The sequence below is a fragment of the Penicillium chermesinum genome (genome assembly GCF_028974085.1).
Source record: "Penicillium chermesinum strain IBT 19713 chromosome Unknown utg000005l:1.0-4115287.0:1.0-4118363.0, whole genome shotgun sequence".
Taxonomy (NCBI): domain Eukaryota; kingdom Fungi; phylum Ascomycota; class Eurotiomycetes; order Eurotiales; family Aspergillaceae; genus Penicillium; species Penicillium chermesinum.
In genome coordinates, this window is record NW_026695315.1 from 1,377,584 (window position 1) to 1,394,258 (window position 16,675).

At 51.1% G+C, this 16,675-nt stretch overlaps 6 protein-coding genes across 6 annotated transcripts; 4 read left to right on the plus strand and 2 right to left on the minus strand.

Annotated features, from left to right (window-relative positions):
* Positions 1-389: 389 nt before the first annotated feature.
* N7468_006686 (uncharacterized protein) lies at positions 390-2,352 on the plus strand (the record flags this gene model as incomplete). The annotated part of the gene is made up of 4 exons (XM_058475982.1): positions 390-549; positions 636-933; positions 1,043-1,184; positions 1,246-2,352. The coding sequence occupies 4 exons, from the start codon at positions 390-392 to the stop codon at positions 2,350-2,352; spliced, it is 1,707 nt and encodes a 568-aa protein (XP_058328872.1).
* Positions 2,353-3,148: 796 nt separating this feature from the next.
* Positions 3,149-3,676, plus strand: N7468_006687 (cupin domain-containing protein; the record flags this gene model as incomplete). The annotated part of the gene is made up of 1 exon (XM_058475983.1): positions 3,149-3,676. One exon carries the CDS (start codon positions 3,149-3,151, stop codon positions 3,674-3,676), a length of 528 nt encoding a protein of 175 aa, XP_058328873.1.
* Positions 3,677-3,932: 256 nt separating this feature from the next.
* Positions 3,933-6,043, minus strand: N7468_006688 (uncharacterized protein; the record flags this gene model as incomplete). Its single annotated transcript, XM_058475984.1, has 3 exons — positions 3,933-4,127; positions 4,181-5,794; positions 5,882-6,043. The coding sequence occupies 3 exons, from the start codon at positions 6,041-6,043 to the stop codon at positions 3,933-3,935; spliced, it is 1,971 nt and encodes a 656-aa protein (XP_058328874.1).
* A 558-nt stretch (positions 6,044-6,601) lies between these two features.
* N7468_006689 (ESCRT-II subunit protein VPS36) lies at positions 6,602-8,591 on the minus strand (the record flags this gene model as incomplete). Its single annotated transcript, XM_058475985.1, has 3 exons — positions 6,602-8,227; positions 8,305-8,440; positions 8,491-8,591. 3 exons carry the CDS (start codon positions 8,589-8,591, stop codon positions 6,602-6,604), a joined length of 1,863 nt encoding a protein of 620 aa, XP_058328875.1.
* A 369-nt stretch (positions 8,592-8,960) lies between these two features.
* On the plus strand, positions 8,961-10,614 carry N7468_006690 (uncharacterized protein; the record flags this gene model as incomplete). Its single annotated transcript, XM_058475986.1, has 2 exons — positions 8,961-10,336; positions 10,401-10,614. The coding sequence occupies 2 exons, from the start codon at positions 8,961-8,963 to the stop codon at positions 10,612-10,614; spliced, it is 1,590 nt and encodes a 529-aa protein (XP_058328876.1).
* A 2,798-nt stretch (positions 10,615-13,412) lies between these two features.
* On the plus strand, positions 13,413-15,510 carry N7468_006691 (phosphatidylinositol-3-phosphate-binding protein BEM1; the record flags this gene model as incomplete). Its single annotated transcript, XM_058475987.1, has 4 exons — positions 13,413-13,418; positions 13,492-13,605; positions 13,803-14,488; positions 14,637-15,510. The coding sequence occupies 4 exons, from the start codon at positions 13,413-13,415 to the stop codon at positions 15,508-15,510; spliced, it is 1,680 nt and encodes a 559-aa protein (XP_058328877.1).
* Positions 15,511-16,675: the final 1,165 nt, after the last annotated feature.

Sequence of the window (16,675 nt, forward strand, 5' to 3'; positions counted from 1 at the left end):
CTCAGTCTTTCAAAGTTCAGACTAAGAGAGGTGCTCTTCAAGAGCTTGTTGACTAAGAATCATAAGAGAGTGACCTTGATGAATCTGGAATACCATTCGCGCTTCTCGAATACCGGTAGTCTTTCTCATATGTAATCACCATCCAAAAAAGTAAAGTCATTCATATCCACTGGTGGGAGACGGAGTGTTCCATCTCACCCCCCAACGTTGAACCAGCCATAACATGAAAAGACAACAATTGACCACTTCTCACTGTGACTTAGTTCCAACGCGACTCATCAACAACATATCACCTTTCATCATCCCTTTCCGTCCCAGACACACTCTTTCATTTCTGAACGCGTCTGCATTAGTGCCTTATGTCGTGCTTTCCAACCAAGCAGTCCACCATGGACTCCTCGAGCGAATCTTCGTCCTCAGTGTCCGACTTCGAAGATAAGGCGGACTCTTACAAGTGTAGCGTGCACAATCTCACAGCAAAGGTGTTTCTGAATCGGCCTCTCCAAGACCTAATCCCAGGACGATACTTGAGAAGGGCAGAGCATACCGGTCAGTCTGCTTCTCAATCCACAATGCAGCACGATCAAAATTCTTCCATGTGCTTCTCTAATCGAGCCTACACTAACTCATACCAGGCGTCGCTCAACGCAAAGCCTGGATCTTCCGCGGTGGCGCCGAGGATGGACGCCAGGTGAACCAGAAAGAGTGGTCCAAGATTGATATTCGGTACCGCGGCGTTTTCAAAACACTCAGCAAAGTTCCGCAGTTCAAAAAGGGCCTGTGGGAAGGCGGCAGTGAGAAGTGCCATGGCGAGCTCAACGATAAGAGCCGTCTTGCCCAGGCTCAGCTTGTCTACGCTCTATTGAGTGATGTGACTGAAATGTTAGACCTGCAGAGACCAACAAAGGATGGCAATTCCATCTTCTATCTGCGGTGAGCTCATAAATTCTCCGGACACCCTTGAAAGCTTGAGATCTCTCCTCGCGAGTTCATTGGACCTGGATTCACGTACAGTATACTGATGAGCTCTACTCTCGTTCAGACCACGTCTTCTCGACTCTTTCCTTGAATATTGGACAGGTTACCGAGAGAAACACAAAGACGGCCCCAAGACTGCCGGTTTTCTGGCCATGGACTTCGAGCCTGATAATGGAGGCTGTGTGCCCATTCTCCCAGTATCCTCCGTCAGTGGCCCTCTGGACCGCCCAAAGACCCAATGATTCAGGATCTGACTCTCCAGTGTAGACAACAAAAGAAGCCCCCTTGACCGAAGTCCTTGACGACAAATTCAAATTGATTCTTGGTCAACTCCTCCTCCACATCCGCCCACTCCCACTCCCTGGCGACAGACTCCCAGACCAAGAGATCTTCCTCTTAGGAATCCACGGCTCGAAGCTCCATCTCCTACGCGCTTACTTCCCAGGCCAAAAGATCTCCAGTCTCTGGTGCCGCCGCTACATCCCAGCCCAGGAAACCTTTACCCTCATTCCTCGACCCTTGCGCCACCGTAGCTCATCTTCTCCGAACCCAAGGATCAAACACATGGACGACAGCGATAGCCAGCACTATGACGCCGATCATGGACACAATATCCCGGACAAGTCTCGCACCACCTCTCGCACTGCCTCCTACACAAGCTTCCCTAGCTATATCCAGCACCACCAGCAAAGCTCAACAGAAACCCTATCCGAAGACATTGGCGAGATGTTCGATATAAACCTCATGGAGCCGCTGGACCCCAACCTCCAGTCCTCTCACAGCAGGCCCCGTGCTCACAGCCACACACCGCGCTTCTACACCAAAAATAACCTCGAGCGCATCCGCCAGCAACTCGACGCCACTAAAATGGAGTTCCTGGATAATGAGCCAGACACCCGCACCTTCCGCATCTTGGGGACAAGAGAGTACGATCTCTGGAAGCGGAAGGACTTCTACACGGCCGTGCAAATGCTCGTCGCGCTGCAGATGTATCTCTTCTCTGGTAAGGCTCTATGCGGAGCTCTGCAGGAGACTTTCGAGAAGCATCCTATCCGCCGGGGCGAGAAAGATGATGACAGCAACGAGAACAGTGACTTCGAGTCTGATTCTTCTGTGGATGAGATGACGGATCAGCAGCGGACGTTGGTTTTGGAGCGCCATGCGGCTATTGAGGAGGCGAGGGTTATCCGCAGTGAGAGGGAGCTCCAGAGAGTGGAGGAGTTACAGCGGCGAGAGGAGCTCGCTGAGATACAGGCGAGGGAGGATATGCGGTGGGGGGGATCTAGATCGGATTGGGAGTTTGGGGGAAGCGAGAAAGCCTTGGTGGGATTTCATGTGGAAGGATGGAGATGGGCACCAAGAGGATTTTCCTGATGAGGAGGTAGATGATGCTACGTAGTTCCTGATCTTGAGCATGATTGTGGCTTTTCGGAAAGTATCTGGGCTAGTATTATTCTTAGCGCTTTGAAATGGGAAATTATCATTATTGGCTCAGGGGCTTGATAGCTGTAGAATGCGACGATGGTTGATGGGAACCCCTGTACTCAGGGATTGGAAGATTGGTGCTCTATCGCTCAAAGCGCAGAGTTTAGTATGGAAACTGGCATGTAGTGTGGAGGGCGATACCAAAAGGCCGGAAATGACTATTCCTCATGATTTAGAGTCGTTCAAAAGCTCGCGGAGATTGTTTGTGCTGTCGGGCCTCTGACTCCATTGCAGGACTCGCCGCTGATTTTCGCTCTATTCCTTTGTAATGTGACATGATGTCAATCTAGAATTGTTCGACCGGCTTTTGCGGGTTTTGTTTGGCTTGGAGCGGGCGAAATACGGCCGAAACTTGAACTATTTCCTGGCTGCAGCACTAACCCGATTTCGTATGATCGGGGCTTCGGGCGCTGGATTGCGCGAGACTGACAAATGACTCTATGAAAGCTAGAAACTGTTTTATCATTATCTTCGTCGTGTGTTTGATGATATCCCCCCTACTAGCAGAATTGGGTATATTAAAGACGATATATCTAGAGCTCGTGAGAAAAGAAAAGTAGTAGTACACACTTATTTTGAGAATCCCAAGTCGTTTCTGATCCTTCTTCTTCCTATTTCTTGACATCTTGATACTATTTCCACCCCCGAAAGGAAACTCAAGATTCGTAACCAAAAAGTGAATATCATGGCTGAAGAACGACCGCCCAACAACCTACGACAAACCAGCCGATTTATCACCGATCACAGCGAAAATGGTCTCGCAATATTCCACAGTGACACCCCCGAGAGGGTCCCAGCTCAAGCAATCCCAACTGGTGATAATCTCCATCTCGCGTATGCTACGAACCAGTTCCCCGTCGACCTAAGCAAGGACTTGGCAACATATCAACAATACCTCATCAACCCTCCGGCTTTTACAGTTCCAGGTGGAACCTTACTGTGTACCATCGATCTTGCTCCTGGTAGCACAAGTGCCCTACACAGGACCCTGTCACTTGATTATGCAATTGTGATAGAGGGTATCGTGGAACTGCAACTGGATAGCGGCGAGGCTAAGACGCTGCTGCAGGGTGATATCGCCGTCCAACGGGGGACAAAGCATCTGTGGCGGAATAAAAGTAAGGCTGATTGGGCGCGAGTGGTTTTCGTGCTCCAAGAGTCAAAGCCAGTAGAAATTGGGGGAGAGAAGTTGAAGGAAGACTTTGGATTCTAGATGCCTCAAGAGGATAACTAATGGCTTTGAGATCACAACACTAGGTTTAACGGGTGGAATGTGCCTTAAATATGGAGAGTTCATAAGACCCTTTGGAGGTCTTGTTACGGGAATATAGCAAGTCGGAAGAGTTGCTTATTGGGTATCTCTTAGAAAATGTATCTTGACGTTCACACCCTAGTCCACCGAGTGAGTCACTTGGGTTAGCGGACCATACTCATAGCAATCAGAGGAAGAAACCCGTTGGCCAAGTCTTTCATTCCCGATAACGTCGCTCGACTTCAAATGGGGTAAACCCGTCAGGGCCGCGTCCATCTGCGCCTCCTGTGCGGAAGTACTCGCTGACAACACCAGTCGTGTAGCAAAACGCCGCAGTCACAACACCTCCAAAAAGCACGCGGCGAAGTGTCTTGCCCACCGACGACGTTTGATCGATAGTTGATTGGCTTGACTAATTCCACAAGTTAGAAAAGACGCATGGTTGCCCGCTCATTGCATGCGTACCTGGTTGGTGGAGGTGTGACCGTTGTCAGAAGGACAAGACTCAGAAGTTGCATTCCTGTCATTATCCGACTCGTTGATCAATTCTCCGAAAACACCATGGCGGTTCACCTTGCGGAAAATCAAGAGATCATCGGCACTAGCAAGGATCTCGTAACCATCTTGCTCCATCTGTGTGATATAAGGCATAAACCTCCCAGACTCCTCAAGACGAGCAATTTTTTTGAGGCAAGCGAGAATAGCGGATCGCGATCTAGTCTCACTGGCATCGAAGAATGGCTCTGCCCCGGTAATAGTCACCTGGGAGTCATACGGATTGTATGTTAAGATCCGGAACTCAGGCAAAGGTGACGCTGTGACGGGCGATTCCTGCTCGGTGGCAGGCCCTTCTCTGACTAGTTCGGCAATCGGAGAAGTGAGGGCCCCGACGCGAGAATTCAAGCCCTCGAGACTATAGTCAGTGGCAGCGGAGTCTACTTCTGGCGCAGAAATAGGCTTCTCCTTTTCGGAACCCCCTTGCGGTGATGCGTAGCGAGCACGGATGTCACTGGCATCCAAGTGTTCTGAAGGATCAATGTAGTCATTCTCCGAGACAGGAATGTAGACATTGTGAGTCTCTACTTTGTTATTCGGTTGGTAGTCAAGGATGATCTCGGGCTCAATAGAAGTGATTTCACCAGCAGCCTTGGTAGGCTCAAGGTGACCATTGTCAACGGTAGGAAGAGGTTGACTAGTGAGGACAGATCCCGTTTCACCGCTAAGTGAATACTCGACTGTTTTATCACGAACTTCACTAGCCTGCTTCGTTGGATATTGCGTATCTATTTCAAGAAACTCAGGTGTTACGACATCCGTCTCATTTTCCGGTCGAGGCTCGTTGGATTCTGGTTTTGCCGTCGTCTTGACCGTTGTTGTCCATGTCGATTGGCTATCATCTGCACGAACAGAAGGACCGCAAGCGAGCGGAGCGACTTCGCTTGGTTCATGCAAGCTCTTTTGGATGTTCAAAATATCAGCCTGCGGATCTGGCGGAACCGGTCTCTGAGGTGGCACAAAGATGATGGAGTCATCATCTTTGAGAGAGCTAGGGTCAGGTTTGCGAACACTTTCTGATCCAATTCCAGGGCCACTATGATTGAACTTTGGGTCCCAGAAGTTTGGAATATAATGTCTAGACGCAAAATTTGGATGTTGATGAAATGTTCCATTGTGGGCAATAAACGGGGAGGTGTTAACGTCGGCGTGGACGCTGGGAGGGCAGTCTGCGGCAAAAGGGCGGGCTTCGTTTCCGGTGTTGGTGGCTTCATCTTGACGTGGGACCATTCGTCCCGAAATCGGGTCGTACCGAAGGGTGCCTCGGCTCAATTCAGTCGTGGTAGTTTCAAAATCCTTTTCGGATTGACTGGTATTGGAAGAGGCCTTAGAACGAGATGGTCGCTTGGTCTTCGGCGACGACCGCATGGAAGATTGCCAGGTAGGTTCTTTCTCCCATTCACGAAACAAATCAGTCTGGAGGCCAAATATGGCAGAGAAGGGATCTTTTATTAATTCCTTCTGAATGGACTGCAATTCTTTCATCAGCTGATCATGCTCATCCAGTAGCTCCTTCTTTAGTGACTGAATTTGTGTCAGTAGCTGATCAGGCTCTGTGTCCCAGAATCTGGGATTTCGGTTGGCTGAGAATCCTGAGAAACCATAACGAACATTGGCACTCGAAGCCTTGCTCTTCTTGAAAGGCCGGAAGGTGTATTCAACTTGCTCGGGGGTATCCTGGGAGTTCTTGGCTGCCCGCCACAAACCTCGGGAGTGGCCCTGGTGCGATAACAAGGCGGAAAACGTAGAGCGACCAACTCCAGGGCGCGTCATCGTGGGAGAAGCTCTCGATCCCACAACGAAATTGAATATCGTCAAGGTAGAGATGGGGGGGGTTGCCGTGCTGTTGCCTTAGATACCGCGCGTGTGACTGAGACCGATGCTATCAGAGGGACGGTCGATCATATCCACTCGGAATCCACTCGAAAGCGGATCGGATGCTTATGGATTTTAGCTTCCAGATCGAACCGCCCTGATGGTGCGAAGAGAAGAGTCAGTCAATGGAGAATGTGGCGGACTGTCTACGATGATACGCAGTGATGTCGGGAAGCCAAAAGTAGACGCGGAGTAGAAGGGAAAGCTCTCCGGCCTGGCGGATCAGACCAGACTGTGACGCGGGGTTGGCTAATCATCATGCGGGACCTGCCCCTCCTTATAGAACAATCGGGCATGGGGCCCTTTAGGCTTCGTGCCAGCTTCCTTGTTCACCCGATGGTCCCTGGCAAATCCTGCTATTCCGGTCATATACTGTCTCTCCTTATTGGTGTAGTGCGCCATGGAATTCTTTTCCTTTTACGTCTACCTTTGCATAGCACAAAACAGGGTCACATATTAATTGCTTACGCTATCGACCATTGGTGGCCGTAGCTCGTATGATCGTGGAGTCTCTCCTAGTTGATCTTCTGGGGTAAGAAAATGGTTTCGCCAGAAGCGCTGCCCCTCGATACCTTCTTCTCGGCACAGAGCCCCGCGGTCCTCGGCCATTTCTAACTCCTCGGTCGCTACACCCACACTCCATTGGAATCGCTGGGCTACCTCTTGGGCCGTGACTGGCCGACCGAAAAGCATCCAATCCCATGGGACTGGTTCCTCTGGGGGAACTTGCCGCAGGTCCTCCATCCATTCGAGTAGTTGACGTACTGTTTTATCGTCACTCCAGTCGTAGCGCTGAACCACTAAGAGCCCGCTCTTAAATCGGCGTAAACGCACCGGTAACTTCAGCTTCTCCCAGAGCTCTGCCGCTCGTTGGAAGTCCGAGGGGCTGACCAGCTCAACGCCATTTCGAGACCGGTTGAACACGGCCCAGAGATCGATCAGACTCATGATTCCCCCTTCCCGATGTAGAATCCCTTTGCGGTCATCTGTAAGATACTCGGCTAGGTTCCGCGACAATTCGGAGAGGTATAGGTTTGCTGAGCCCGAACGGAGCATATCCTTGGTAGTGACCATACCCAGTGCTGCCGCTGATTCCGATAATACTGCTTGAGTCTCCGCAGAGCCATCATTGGCGGACATGCCCGACTCTCGAGCTAGGGTGTCAGCCAAGGCAACAATTTGCTTGGCTGAGGCCATGAGTGCTTCGAGATCTTCAAAAGCATTCCCAATGACAAGCTGGTTATTCAATCGAGTTTCCAATCCCCGCTGCTCTAATCCTGCTATCCCCACGGCCGTTGCTCGTGGTGCAGGCTGTAGGCTCTCCTCATTTGTTGAATTAGGCGTGGGGGTTGTGGATTGTGGAGGTGGTGGCGGAGGCGCATGCAACAACAGCCATTTTCTTTGAATCAAAGCCCCCTTGAGTCGTTCTAGAAATGTTTTGTCGCCCCCATCACGAAAGGATAACTTGATACACTCGCTGATTTCAGTATTTGCTATGTGTGTTTGCTCGTAGAAAGGTGCCGGAGAATCTGCGCGATTTCTTGCTCCAAAATGAGCGCCGACTTTGAGTGGACCCCCGCACATCTCACATTCCACCAAAGATGGGTGGTTGACGAAGGTACACCGAGGGCATGATATAGACCCATTCAAGGTACTAGTACCCGGCTGGTCATCGTGTGGCCTTGGCGCCTGAGCTTCTGCGAGCAATGGACTCGATTTGGGAAAGGAGGAGTCTGCACTTGTAGCAGCACTAATCGCGGCCTTCAATACGGTGGCGAACGGGGGTTTGATGCCGCACGCTAGACACGGTGGCACATGCGTTGATGCAGCTGGCGCAGCCACATCAAAGTTGGACGGAACAGGGTTTGAGAATGAGCATATGGGACAGATCCAAGGCACATTGACCGGCTTAGGGGAAGGAGAGCTGGTTGCCTGTGGGAGAGGAGAAAGCGATTTGCCTGGATAAAGACTGGCTGTTTGTGAAGCGGCCGGACTGGCGGTCTCACTTCGTGCCTTATCAACCTTGCCTTTCTGAGGCTTCGGAAAAATAGTGATCTTAGGTGACGACTTCCAAAAACCTGCCTGCAAATTCCAGTACGATCTTTAGCCATTCATGCTGCTAATGCGGGAGGTGGGGGGTAGAGGGGTAGAGCTCCTACCTGGTGCTCGGCACGGTCAATCTCCTTGAGTTCTATCCCAACTGAGTACTTTCGGGGTTCCTCTGTAGCAACATAACACACTCTATGTGAGGTTAAGTAGGCTTGGCCATCCTGGTAGTTGGGGATCTTGTATTTCCTTGGTGATATCAGTAGCCGTCACCATAGTCCCGCATGGAAACAACCCACCCTTCATACAACCCGACCGCATCCTGGACAAAGAGAAGGGTCTCGTCAGGTAACAGTAAGGGCCTCAGTGCAGTGGTAAGATCTAGAGGCTTGAAAAACATCAGGCTCACGCGACATGGCAGGCAGCTGCTGTTGCTCGCGATAAGAGATCAGTACGCATTAAAGTCTAGCGGAGAAAGGTAAATCCGGGAGCCGGACAAGCGAATTGGGGCGAATGTGGGCTTCCCTTCATTTTCCTCACCTCCCAAGGTTTCCTCCGTTCCCCCATCATCTCAGATCAAACCCAGCCGTCTTCCCACACTCTATAGAGAAACTATATGCGGCGTAGAGGACTGTCTCCTCTTACCTGTCTTACAGAATCTCTATATCTCTTGAAGATTCCCCCTTCGTAGCCTTTTCTTATTTTTTGTCCATTTTCCGATCTTATCCCTCTCTCTTCCCCCTATCATCTCTGCGTTATAGAACCAGGGATGAACTCCAGTATCCCTCCATGGCGCTCTACCGCCTCGGCACCAGCGCCGATGGCTACCGCTTTCCCACCATCAGGTACGCTGATGATCCGCCGGATTCCTTCTCCGTCTCATGCTCACCGACGCCCAGCGGCAACCGCCTACTCTCCAGTTCAAGCACGTAGCCTCGCCCACCCCGTTTCCGCCAGCCAACCCGCGAATGGATTCCACCAAACTCCTGGGCCAGAGCCTCGATCGAAAGTGGAGTTCCCCCCGGCAGTCCGCTCCTACGTTCAACGGTGCCTTGATCCCAGCAACCAGATCGCCAGCGTCGAGATGTCCGAGCTACAGACGAAACTCAAACTTATCATCACGGAAGCAGCCGAAAACCAGAGCCTTCACCGGATCGACTGGGACCGAATGCAACTTCCCCAGGTCATCATCCAGAATGAACGTAACAAGGTCTTGTCCAACCCGAGTGTGTTGGGCTGGAGTCTTTCCAGTCAATCTCCTCCTCTCACAGATGCGTCGCGGAAGCGCAAGTCGACCGATGTTCCTTACCAGACTGAGCATGATACAGCGCCTTGGAAGAAAGCTAACAATCGAAATCGGTTTGAGGACCGAATCACTTACCCGTCCACAGACAAGAAAGCACGAATGGCACTTGAGGATAGGGACTCTAGTAAGTCCAAAGCTAATTTGGAGATGAGGAGGAAGCGTTTTGAAGGAGCGGGAGCCAGCTTCGGAAACTCGGGAGCCTCTTTCCCCATAGAAACCCGCAAACCAGAGGGCGAACAAGGACCTGTGGTGGGACGATGCCAAACCCTGGAGAAGAACTACTTCCGGTTGACATCCGCACCCAATCCGGAGTCCGTCCGTCCTCTGCCTGTCCTGCGGAGAGCCTTGGACCTGCTGAAGAAGAAGTGGAAAGCAGAAAGCAACTACACCTACATCTGCGACCAGTTCAAATCTCTTCGTCAGGACCTCACTGTCCAGCATATACAGAACGAGTTTACCGTCAGTGTTTACGAGAACCATGCCCGTATCGCCTTAGAGAAAGGGGATCTTGGTGAGTACAATCAATGCCAGACCCAGCTGCGGGCGTTGTACAAGAAGCAACTGGGTGGGCATCCCATGGAATTCAAGGCCTATCGTATTCTTTATTTCATTTACACCCGCAACTGGACGGCCATGAATGATACGCTGGCCGATGTGACCGCAGAAGACAAGAAAGACCATGCTGTGAAGCATGCTTTGGACGTCCGCTCTGCTTTAGCGCTTGGTAACTACCATCGCTTCTTCCTACTGTACCTTGATCCGCCTAATATGGGGGCTTACCTCATGGATATGTTCGTCGACCGTGAGCGTTTGAATGCTCTGTCCACTATTTGTAGAGCGTGAGTACCCAGTCTCCAATTGTGATCCTTCTTCCTATTGCCAGGATAACTAACAAGGCCATAGATACAAACCAGATGTTCCGGTCAGACTTATTACTGAAGAACTGGGGTTCACGCACGATGATCAGGCCATAGATTTCATCATTGAGCACTCTTCCAAGGAGTCGCTCGGGGAAAAAAATGGGACTGTGAGGCTGTTGACAAGCAAGGCTGGCCCGCAGTTCGAAGCAGCTAAGCAAGAAGCGCATCGTGTTGTCGATATCAAGGGACAGATCTGACCTATGTTTGAAATGGCCCTGATCTTGAACCCGATTCCAAATTCCCTTGCTTTTGACAAAGTTTCCATGCTTCCGACTAGGCGGGCTGCCTGTCTGAATTCCTATTTTCTGCCATCTGATTTGTCGGCCTTCTCTCCATTTCTTGATTCCCCGATACATAAGCGACAGGCGTTGTTTTCTTAGCCGAGCGAAGCCTTGTTCCATCCTGGAACTTTTCCACTCGGTTTATCTTTCGTTCTCCGCGTTCGGACCAGGCCATTTCTCCAAAGACCTATCGACAAGTCTCCTCACATTCGTACTAATTCTTGGCGACTTTCCTGCGGTTTTTCCCCTGGGATTTCTTTTCTTTCTTTCTTTCTTTCTTCTTCGAGTGCGTGTTTGGCGGACTTTCGCCGGCAACGAGTCAAGTGGCATTGTGGCGTTTTGGTCAACAGGTGTAATGGGTAGATGACGATGCTATCATCTTATCTATATGAAGATCTTGAGCATTGAATCAACTTAGCATTTTTTTCCCGTATATAATCGCTACAACATAATCCCCATGGGGTGTTTAGTATCTCATGTTAGTTATCAAGAGGTGTACTAATATGGAGCCTTGTGAAGGATACCCATACTGTATCCAGCTAATGCGATGGAGCACTGCAGTCATGTATTGTAACAGTCAAAAGGTTGACCTACCTGCTTCCTTTCGGGGTCTTGCTTACGCGATGATTATTTCTAGCCGTTGATATCTATCTCGAGGCCTATGGGCTTATCTTCTATTGCTACCGTATCATCCCACGTGGGCAAACACTTGCCATGTCTAAGCTATGGCTGTCCATGGAGCCGCCACATTGCCTTTCCTTCCTCCGCTCCACTCCGCTCCACCTTGTGTATCTCCGTACACGCGGTCTGCTCCACTTAATCCGACAAATCCTTAGGACGAGCAACATCCCACCTTAAAGGACCTGGCTGATTAGAAGTAACAGAGTTTCTATTATTGGGTCATATGTCCTCATTGTAGAGCCTGAAATGGAAAAGGCAGCATGTGCGCAGGTGGTAGTTACGAACATGTCTTGGTAAGACCGGAACAATGCCCGCTACTTAAGGTAGATTAGCACATTAGATACATGAATCACTATTCTTGATAGGAGGGAAGTTGAGCCTGCTATTCATTAGGATAAATGCTACTAGGAGAATACCCTCACACCCTTCCATGGGACTCTTGTCCGCCACGTGGGGCACGCGACCTTGGATTTTACCAGTACCTTGGTAAAGTAGAGGGGCAAGATGGCGCACAGCCGGCTTGATCTAGAACCAGACACAATGCGGGGATGGTTCTGGTCCGTTCTGACCTGACAGCCTTCTTCCCCTTTTCGAGAACATCCAGCCGCTCCCCTGTCCTCTGGGTCACCTCGTTTCAATCCATATTTTCTCTATATTCGCTGCCGGCCCATACCTATTTGACGTCACGGTTGGGGTTGCGGATACGGGGTGAGCCTGGTTTCTTTACGCGCACATCGTCAGCTGAAATTTAAGGTGGATCGTCACCTGTCTGCTCGGTGTTCCGTTTCTGCCTACTGTATGGCGTTCTACTGCATTGGGCACTATTGGTTCCCAACCCAAGCCTGGATGCGCCCGGGCGCTCAGCAAACGTTCCGTTTGGGTACACTCTATCGGTCCTTTGCCGCATTATGCAACCCCAGAATCAAAAGGACTCGGGCCATGAGCATGGGACCGTTGAAAGGGACAGGGGATGCATCGCCCTGGGCTCTCCAGTTGTACTCTCCGGACAAGGATTTAGAGACATGCATGATTGCCTCCAGGTCTTTGGTAGAGATGTTGCTTCTTTCTCCTTCCCTTCCTCTCTGTTTCCAGTTCACTAACTAATAGTGCCTCGTTGATTGACATTGTCTAGACGTACTAGTAGACGTCCTGCACAGCTGGGCTTGACTCGTTATACTGGCATGTACATGCCAACCACGCGGATGGCCACTGCTGTGGCGCTCAATTCTTTGGGCAGAGGCGTATTTCGGATGAAAACATGATCCACGGACCCGGCGTGCCACAACCACGGTATGGCCGACGCTGTGGAGCACACCACGAAAAAGAACGGGGGAGGGTTTTCCATGAGAGGCTCAACCAAAAGTCAAAGTCAGATAGCTAATCAGTGAGGGTCGTCGGGAGTTACTCAACGCGATTCATGCTACCCACAATCCAGACAAGGTGGGATTATTTCGCTGCCCAACGGACGACTCGACCCGCCGCGGTGGATGTGGCCGGCGTTTCGTATGTTACTTGTACCGTAAACGTGTCGATCTCTGGGGCAATTCTTTTTTGATGTCATCAAGGATTTGGGCTGTGCTCAATTCCTATTTATGTTACGAACTACTCCGAAGAGGAGTATCCTTTTGTTCAAGATCAGCGTCTGCGGGTTATCGTCGTCAGAGGGGTGTATTGGGGCAGTATCTTTTTGTATCTTCTGTACAACCGCGTCTTTGCCACGGCTAGGAACCCAGTCTGTTCCAAGGTTGGCGCGTCCTTCTCGAAGGTCGGTCAAAGGATTAAAAAGAAACCTCTCTAAGGAGGAAATTTGCCAATGAGAAAACAAAAGGCAGAAAATTCCTAAAAAAAAAAAGCGGGCCTCCTTCCATCGCAATCCAGCCCGTCTTGGTCAGAACCGCAATACGCAGATTAGCCTTCTAGATGGCCAGTTCCCCAAAAGTAAAGACGTGAGAGGCCTTGCAAAACTCCCTCTTTTCTCCCGTACACTCTCCCCTTGAACGTCCTACCCCCTTGAACCCCCCGGAGATTTCGCGATGAAGGTAAGTCCTCGGGCGCAACTGGCGTACTGCTGCCTGCCAAAATGCGCAAGCCCGCTGATGAACAAACCCTTAGGCTATTAGGCGGTCCTTGAGGGGAGGCGAGAAGTTCCCCAAAGAGCCCAAACTTCATCCTCACCACATTTCCATCACACCCAAGTCGGCGCTGGCGATCCTGCCCCCCAAGAAGGTGAGATCCTTCCCTGCGACGCAGCCTATTTTTCCCTTAACCCTCCCGCGTTCTTCCCCTCCTTTCCCCCTCCAAATCCACACAATCCACAACATTCCACACAACACTACCGTTCCTCCCCCTCCCCACCAAAACAACACCAAACGAGACGCCACCCCTGCATCTCCCCGGCCAGACATTTAACCAATCTCGTGCAGGTAATCAAAGCTCTCTACGACTATCACCCGGAACCTGGTACCACCCAGGAGTTGGCTTTCAGCAAGGGGGACTTCTTTCACGTTATCAGCAGGGAGGACGACTCTGACTGGTACGAAGCCTGTAATCCGCTCATCCCTTCCGCTCGAGGGCTCGTGCCCGTCTCCTTTTTCGAAGTGATTGGCAAGTCTGAACGGAACAGTGGGGGTTCGGACGATCAGGTTAAAAAGGTACAACACGACTCGGGCTTTGCCGACCGCAGTTCCGCCTCCGACTCTGCTCCCATCAAAAGCGGCTCTACTTTTAGAATGTCGACTCTCAAGGGCCAGGGCGCCATGGTCTACGGTATCGTCCAGTACGATTTCCAGGCGGAGCGTCCCGATGAGCTGGATGCCCGCGCTGGCGAGGCCATCATCGTCATCGCCCAGTCCAACCCAGAATGGTTCGTCGCAAAGCCTATCGGCCGCCTGGGAGGGCCCGGTCTGATTCCCGTCTCGTTTATCGAGTTGCGCGACATGCAAACCGGTCAGGCTGTTACCGACCCGCTCGAGGCTGTGCGACGTGCCGGTGTTCCCAAGGTGGAGGAATGGAAGAAGATGACCGCCGAATATAAGAACAGTAGCATCACCCTCGGCAAGATCGACAGCCATTCCACCGGAGGTAATGGAATGGTTGCGATCACTGGGGGGTATGGATAAGATGTCTATAAACGGCGGCCGTATGAGCCAGAATGGCAATGCCTACGTAAGTACTCGCAGCTCGAAGCAGTGTTAGCTGAGTTGGATCTCTTGGATGCTAACCCGGAAGAAAAAGGGCTATCACACGCGCGATGGTAGCAAGGCGAGCCTCATCCACCAGCACTCACACTCTCCTTCGCAAGGCTTCAATCAGCCCCTCGCTCCGGTCGCCGCCTCGATTCCCCGCTATTGCTTCGACAACGACAAATACTGGTACATTATCGAGGCGAAGATGGAGGACGGCCGCTGCTGGGAATTATCACGATACTACCACGACTTCTACGACTTCCAGATTGCGCTCCTCACCCAATTTGAGGATGAGGCGGGCAATCGAGGCCGCCCCCGAACTCTCCCCTTCATGCCCGGCCCAGTTACTCACGTCACCGATGCGATTTCGAACGGCCGTCGTCAAAATCTCGATGAGTACATTAAGAAGCTCCTCTCGATGCCCCCGCACATTTCTCGGTGCCAGCTTGTCCGCCAGTTGTTCGAGCCCCGCGAAGGCGACTTCGAAATCGACCCCAATGCTTTCGGCGAGGAGGCACGATATTCGAGCCAATCTCACCATTCATCAGCCGGTGAAGGTGCGCAGACGATCTCTCGCCAGTCATCACAAGCTCCCATGAACGCACCTCCGGAGCGTGCTTCAGCTCGTACCCCTGGTCCTTATGGAGCCCCACCTCCTATGAACCGTCAAGCCAGCTCTCTCACCCAGAGCTCCCAGAGCTCTAATCAGGCCATGAAGGTCAAGGTCTTCTTCAAGGATGACCTCATTGCTGTGCGCATTCCTTCTGGCGTCAGCTTGCAACACCTCAAGGACAAATTGTCTGGTCGTCTCAAGATCGATCAGGATATCATTATCCAGTACAAGGATGATTCGTCCGGTCTTTACATTGATCTGAACACCGACCAAGATCTCGAAAACGCCATGCGAAGCGTGGTCAAGCTGACCCTCTTCGTCAGCCTTGCATGAACACATACAAAGAAACTTATTAATTTGTCTGATATAGACTTCTTTTTCTGGTGTTCATGGGGGTTTGTCGATGCGTGATTTTTTATGCTTGATGCTGCAATGAGTACGGCGCTAAATGGAGTTCCGGCGTCCCTTTAACATTTCGCGCTTCTTGTCTTTCAGCGATTGCCCTCCTTATCCGATAGGGAGGAATGATCGAGGTGTTACGATAACGATGCTTGATGTATGGTATGGGTTCTTTTTCTATTTGTCCTTATACTTTTCGATCTGTATGCTGCTTTGCAATCTTCGTCTTGTTCTCTGTTCTGAGTGTCAGATACATCAGCATGCCGGCTGCGGTTGTGTTTCTTCGGACTTCTTCTCGCTTGATGAGCCACTATTCCTATCAATATTTTACACCCTATCTCCGCCCTGGTCTGGCTATGCTCGGCTTCAGCGGACTGTACATAGGCTCTCTTATGTCGTGCATATACAGGAAATGTTTCCCTTGTGACCTTGGTCTTGTTTCTAGCGAAAATCCTGGATCATAGATTTGTTTTGATTCGGAAGGCACCGACTTCAAACTGAGAGCATGGAAGGGCTAGGGTCCCAGGTCAAGGGGCCCGGAATATGCGTGCCCTGCAGTGTAACTACATCAAATTGCTCATCAAGGGGCCATTTGGTATCGATCCTTGCAGAGCGTGTTATTCTCGCGCTGAGACACATAATTACATGCAGCATCTACCAGGCCCCCGCACTATTCAGGTACTTCTATACCCCCTGAGCACCTGGACACCTGAGCACCTATCGTGGACATGAACGCTGTAGATATCACGGGTTCCATTTTTGGGGACCGGCACCCTGGGTCACCTGACTCGGCCCATGGGAAAGAGAACGATTCCCGGTTCTACTGCCACATAAGGCTGTTTATTGGCTGGGGTTACGAGCTTGATGGGATCAAATCTACATGAAATCCCGAGATTCACCAATGTAGACTATCCACCGGTCCCTTCGTAAAAACAAAATCTACAGTACAGACAAAGTCGCTGTGTTCCCGAGATCCTGGCTCCATACTTCGGAACTAGTCCACGGCCGACAATCTCGAAAGCCTCGAAACCTCGGCTACTCCCCCAACCCACCTCAATGACCGCCCAAACCCAATAGTACCGCCCAACTGATCCAATCG